Raw genomic sequence first — 5,708 nt, 5'->3', positions numbered from 1 at the left:
GGTGGGCTTTAAGGTCCCTTCCCACCCCAGCCATCCTGTGATCTATATAGAGTGGGGATGAAGCCAGGGTGCAAGAGGCAGAGGAAGGTTGCCCATGGCCAAGGAGCATCCCGACCTTCTCCATTGCCCGCACGCTGACTGGGTTTATTCCCCTTGCAGGCGTTGGACGGCTTCTTCTTTGTTGTGAACCGCGAAGGGAGGATCGTCTTCGTCTCCGAGAATGTGACCAGCTACCTGGGTTATAACCAGGAGGAGCTCATGAACACCAGCGTCTACAGCATCCTGCACGTGGGGGATCACGCCGAGTTCGTCAAGAACTTATTGCCAAAGTCTCTAGGTAGGAAAACCCTTGAGGTGGATTTATTTATCAGCTGGTGCTTAGGGAGCACTGCTGAAAATGCTGTCACATCTTCAGTGATGCTGGCCCTACATTGTTTTTCTTTATATATATTATTTGTTATTATTTTTTATTGGTTACTGTGAAATTCAATATACCCAAGCCAGGTGACGATCCATAAAACCTTTGCCTAGTGAAATACATCCTACCAGTGAAAAATCAATATTGGATTTTGGAATAAATAGCTGGTGGATGACAATATTCAAGTCATCTTCACTTTCTCTACTAAGAAAAGTTTTGCCTTTGACTTTGGCTTGTGGATGGGAAGAACCGACTTGTCTGCCCAAAGCCAGCGGCACATGTAGGAGCGTCAGGGAAATGAGGAGGATTTTGAGGTGTTGATTTGGGGCGTCTGAGCCCGTTGGCTTTTCCCCGTTGATGGAGGATGTCCTCTCAGCTGGAGGGGGGATTGTCCCCAGCTGGTTTCCAAGCCCAAGTGCCTGCCATGGAGCCATGCTGCCCCGTGGGGTGGGAGAAGAGGTGACGGTGCGAGCGGTGAGCTGGCGGTGGTGCCCCACGCCAGAAAACCAAGAGTTGTGAGGACGGGAGGAACTGTCGTGGGGTGAAGGCACTTGCGGGGTGTTGGAAGCAACCGAGGCAGAAGGTTTTATTTGTTGGCTGGAGATCAGCATCCTCTGGGCTGATCCACCATCCATCCATCACTGATCATGGACCCACTGATCCTCATCCACTCACACCTTTGAAGGAACACAAGAGAAGATGAGGCTTTTCCAAGTTTTTTACAACTATTTTTTGACTTTAAAATAGTTTTTGTTTTGAAATTCACGCTTGTCTTCCTTCTGGGTCAGTACAGTGATGTCTTAAACCACCTAAATCTGTGGGCACTCGTCAGATTGAGCCTACAGAGGTTCAGGCATCGTCTTTTCCCCGTGGTTACCCAGTTTAAGGCTGAGTATTTTGTCTTTCCTTGGATGTTACGAGTCCCTCAGCTCTTCTCAGAGGTCAGGCTGCATGAAAGCTTCATAACCTGCTGGTGGCAAAATCACTGGGGTTGGATGCAGATATCCACAAAGATGTTCAGCAAAATCTTTCAACTGCTGCCCAGAGGTTTTTGAACTGGTTATAAGGAAAAAAGTCAAAGGGGAAGGTTTTTGGTGCTGGAGAAGGTCTGGCTGCTGGCTTATCCCAGAAATGAGGAGGATGCAAGGAATTTCTGTGGAGATGCTCTGCTCTTGACCCCTTACCCCAGGGGTATTCGGGAAGTCGGGGGGACGTGTGCGTGGTGTAGCTCCTAATAACCCTTCTCTTCTCCTTCTCCATCCCCCAGTGAACGGGGTTCCTTGGCCTCAAGAAGCGACCAGGCGCAACAGCCACACCTTCAGCTGCAGGATGCTGATCCGGCCGCCCGACGAGCCGGGCGCCGAGAACCAGGAGGCTCGGCAGCGCTACGAGGTGATGCAGTGCTTCACCGTCTCCCAGCCCAAGTCCTTCAAGGAGGAAGGAGAAGGTGAGGGGAGAGCATCCTCTGCGTCCCACCCTGTGCTCAGCGTGGGGACAGCAGGGCAGGTGGGGGGGACAGGATGGGGACAGCGGTGCAGGCAGGAGGAGCAGGATGGGGACAGCGGGGCAGGCGGGGGGGGACAGGATGGGGACAGCAGGGCAGGCAGGAGGAGGCCCAGCCATGATCTCGGGGGGCTGGTTGTTCCCAGCCCAGTGTGGGGGTGACACCAGGGGAGATGCCTGAGGTTCTCTGCTGGCTTCTCTGTCCCCCTTCCCCTCCGAGCTGATGCCCTGCATCCATCCCAGCCCCCCTGCCCCTCCAGCGCTGCCTTTGGGGTGCCTGCAGTCCATATTCCTTAAGGAACAGGCGGTATTTGATTACCCACCAAAGCCCGCTGGCTGCAGGACCTTCGTGGGTGCCTGACACCCCACCTGGTGCCTCCTCCGCTGCCTCTCCCCGGGGATGGAGACGGGCAGGGTTCCCTCGGCGCCGCGGGGGCCGTTGATTTCCTCCAAGTGCCCTGACTCTCCTTTCCGTGTCCCAGCTATTGTTTTCCAGCACATTAGCTGGATTAATCCATTGCGGTTTACACGGGAGATCATGACTGGAAGGAATAAATTATGGTATTTTATGACCAAATACTTCGCCTGAAGCCGACAGTTGCTGGCTTTTAATGCTGACTTTTATTGTTCGATACTGCCAGATCCGAGAAGCCTTTACAATTAATTTCTCCAAGCACTGGAAACCGCTTTTCCAGCAAAATTTACAGAGTTTAAACAGAGCCTATTTGCTTTGAAGAGCCAGAGGATTGCTTGGAGTAAACACTTCCAGGGCACAACGTGGCAATCAAGCCCAGCAGTGGTGTTTTAATTAAAATTCTAAATTGCAAGTGGTGGTTTTAACGGCTGATTTTCACGTTCTCGGTCCCTTCTCCTTCTCCCCCTTTGGCAGATTTCCAGTCGTGTCTGATATGCATCGCGAGACGATTACCTCGACCAGCAGCCGTCACCCCTTCCGAGTCCTTCGTGACCAAGCAAGACACCACAGGTAACGTCCCAACGACGCTGGGGGGGGTCCTGGCTCCGGAGGATTTCTTGTCCCTGGGCGGGGGGAGGCCAGCGATGCTGTGCAGGACCCCATAGCGTGAGCGTGGTCCTGTCCTTTGCCAAGGGCACCATTGCCTGCTCCGAGCGGAGTGGTTGACACCTCAACTGGAGGCACCTCAATGGGGCTGACACCTTGACTGACCCAGTACCCCAGCCCCATGCCCTGCACACAGCCCCTCTCTGCTCCCCTGGATTTTGGGGGCTGTTGAGGTTGCTGATTGATGAGCCATTTTGATTGATGAACCTTTTGGGTTCGGGTTTGCTCTCAGCCAGATATTGCTTTGTGGTGGTCCTGGTGACCACCTTTCTGGTGGTTGATCATCACCTTGGACGTCCCTGCAGCCTGCGAATCCTTCCTGAGCATTTTCCCTCTTGCTGCTCGCTGCCCACAGCCAGCAAAGCTGCCTGGTGTTTCCTGCCAAGGGAGAAAGCGGGCAGCAGGTCCTGCTTGGAGGACCTCCAGGTGTGGGCAGGGTGGCTGGCAGCGTCCCACCAGGGCAGGGGACCCCAGCCCTGGAGCAGTGAGGGTTCCACATTGGAACAAGGTGCTTCTTGTTGGGTTTTGGGTCTGCTCCAGCTGGCCAAGGTCTGCTTGGAGGTCAGCACACACTCCAGAGCAAACTCCTTGAACCTCCACCTCCTTCTGGAGGACACCCTTGAGTGCTCCTGCCACCTCTGCCCCATTCCAAAGATGTGGCTTCATCTTCCACATTTCTGGACCTATTTGTGCTGAAGAACTTCTCATGCCGTGCTTGAATAAGGTGGCTTCTCTCTTTCCACCCAGGTAAAATCATCTCCATCGACACCAGTTCCCTGCGAGCTGCCGGCAGGACGGGTTGGGAGGATTTGGTGCGGAAATGCATCTACGCTTTCTTCCAGCCTCAGGGCAGAGAGCCATCTTACGCCAAACAGCTCTTTCAAGAAGGTAACGGGCTCCTCTCCCTGGCTGGCGCGCTCCCTGCCCGGCAGCGGGAGCTGCAAGGAGAAGCCGGGGCACAGTCCTCCTTGCTGGATAAATGCTTTCTGGAAAAAAAAATAATAATTACAAAGTGCTGAAGGGAGAGGGGAAGGGGCTGAGTAACGCTGGAGGAGCTCCTCCAGCCGGGATGCCTCCTCTCACCCTTCAGGAAATAGAGAATTGAGACAAATACGAGCTAAATATGATTATTTTAATATTTTTTTTCCTGCGGCATCTGCAAATGCCGTCGCTGGTGTCTAAGCAGAAAAATCAGGAGCTCTTTCAGGAGCATCTTTTTTGGCATCTTCGTTGCGGCAGCGAGGATGCTCACAACAGGGACATGGGGAAGGCAGGATGGAGGAGCAGGAGGTGGCTCAGCCTCCGGAAAGCTGGGACTCTGCCAGCGGTGTAGCAGCAGCGTCCTGCTGCCCCTGCCCAGCCTGGCTGGGCTCCGTCGGCTTGTTCGTTGTGCCCTGGTGACAGCGATGGCCCCTTTGGAAGCTCTGAGAATGCAGGGGCTGGGTGGATTTAGATTTACCCACTGCAGGAAATGGGTTTGGAGCTGGAGAGGCAGCTGGGAGGTTTTCTGTGCCACCACGGTTATTCATAACCCCCGTATTTCCTGTGTCGATGGGGTCAGCCCACACGCAGCGTGTGGTTTTGTTTGCTGGGAAGGCGGTTGCCCCAGGCAGGTTCTCCATCTCTGCTCCCTCCATCCTCCTCCTGGTCCATGCAGGGTGTTGTGGGTCCTGGCTTGAGTTTCTAAAGGGGTTGACATGTTTCTGGTTGTCTCCTCCAGTGATGACACGCGGCACAGCCTTCAGCCCCTCGTACCGCTTCACCCTGAGCGACGGGACGGTGCTCAGCGCCCACACCAAGTGTAAGCTCTGCTACCCCTCCAGCCCGGAGATGCAGCCCTTCATCATGGGCATCCACGTCATCGAGAGGTACGTCCCCACCCCGCCGCTGCAGGGCCTGGGTGGGCAATCCAGGAACCAAAGTGGGAGGAGGATCCACTGGTGGTCCACGATGCTGGTGTGATGTGGTCCCCAGGAGGAATCTGAGGCTGAAGACCAGCATGATGGCAGCTCTGTTCCTCTTGATTATTCTTGTTTTGCAAAGAAATGGCCCTGGGAGTTCAGGTGGAGGTTTATAGACGTGCTTCAGATTTCTGCCTTGCCCTGGAGAATTTAAAATATTTGGGGAGGGAGAGGCTTTAACAAACTGGCAGGGCAGGGAGAGGTGAGGCTGTGGACCTGGGCTGTGCTGGAGAAATGCGAGGGGGCTGGGGTGGAGGGGAATGCTGTCGGAGCATGGTCCTCCAGCCACGTGGGAACCTAAGACCCAGAGAAGGTGATGCCCTCAGGGTTTAGCTGGTGAGTGGCTGCAGTCTTGAGCACCATCCCGTTTCTGGAGAGGTGCTGGAGCTGCTGCATTCCATCCATGCTGCTGAAATGGATGCAGAAGCACTAGGGGAGGTGGGAAGGCTGGGACCTCCTGGGCTTGCTGCTCTCCAGGCTTCGGAGCATCTGCAGCACTGCCCAAGCGGCACCAGTGGTTTGGGCAAAGCCTCTTGTGACTTTTCCTCTCCTTTTTGCCTCCCGCAGGGATCACGGCATGCTCTCACCCCAGGAGAACACTAACTCCGCCATGTCCCTTCCCCGGGTCAGCCCCTCACTGACCCCCAGCATCTCCCCGGGACAAGGCATGGCCCTGCCAGCCTCCATCCCTCCCTCCAACGGCAACATGTTGGCCACCAACGTCAACCAGCAACCAGGCGCCGGC

The 5,708-nt window shown here is 55.0% G+C and overlaps 1 protein-coding gene across 1 annotated transcript in view; it reads left to right on the top strand.

Moving 5' to 3' along the window:
* Positions 1-159: 159 nt before the first annotated feature.
* Positions 160-5,708, top strand: part of LOC104465938 (nuclear receptor coactivator 1-like) — a gene marked incomplete at both ends in the record, with an annotated part of 12,258 nt that continues 6,709 nt past the window's right edge. The window contains 6 exons of the mRNA XM_010079184.1: positions 160-337; positions 1,686-1,865; positions 2,811-2,906; positions 3,750-3,890; positions 4,723-4,870; positions 5,531-5,704. Of these exons, the coding sequence (XP_010077486.1) occupies positions 160-337; positions 1,686-1,865; positions 2,811-2,906; positions 3,750-3,890; positions 4,723-4,870; positions 5,531-5,704 (917 nt within the window). The remainder of the gene's footprint in view (positions 338-1,685; positions 1,866-2,810; positions 2,907-3,749; positions 3,891-4,722; positions 4,871-5,530; positions 5,705-5,708) is intronic.

Source organism: Pterocles gutturalis, unplaced genomic scaffold, assembly GCF_000699245.1.
Source record: "Pterocles gutturalis isolate BGI_N339 unplaced genomic scaffold, ASM69924v1 scaffold40468, whole genome shotgun sequence".
In the NCBI taxonomy this organism is placed as follows: domain Eukaryota; kingdom Metazoa; phylum Chordata; class Aves; order Pterocliformes; family Pteroclidae; genus Pterocles; species Pterocles gutturalis.
This window is presented reverse-complemented; position numbering and strand designations above follow the sequence as displayed.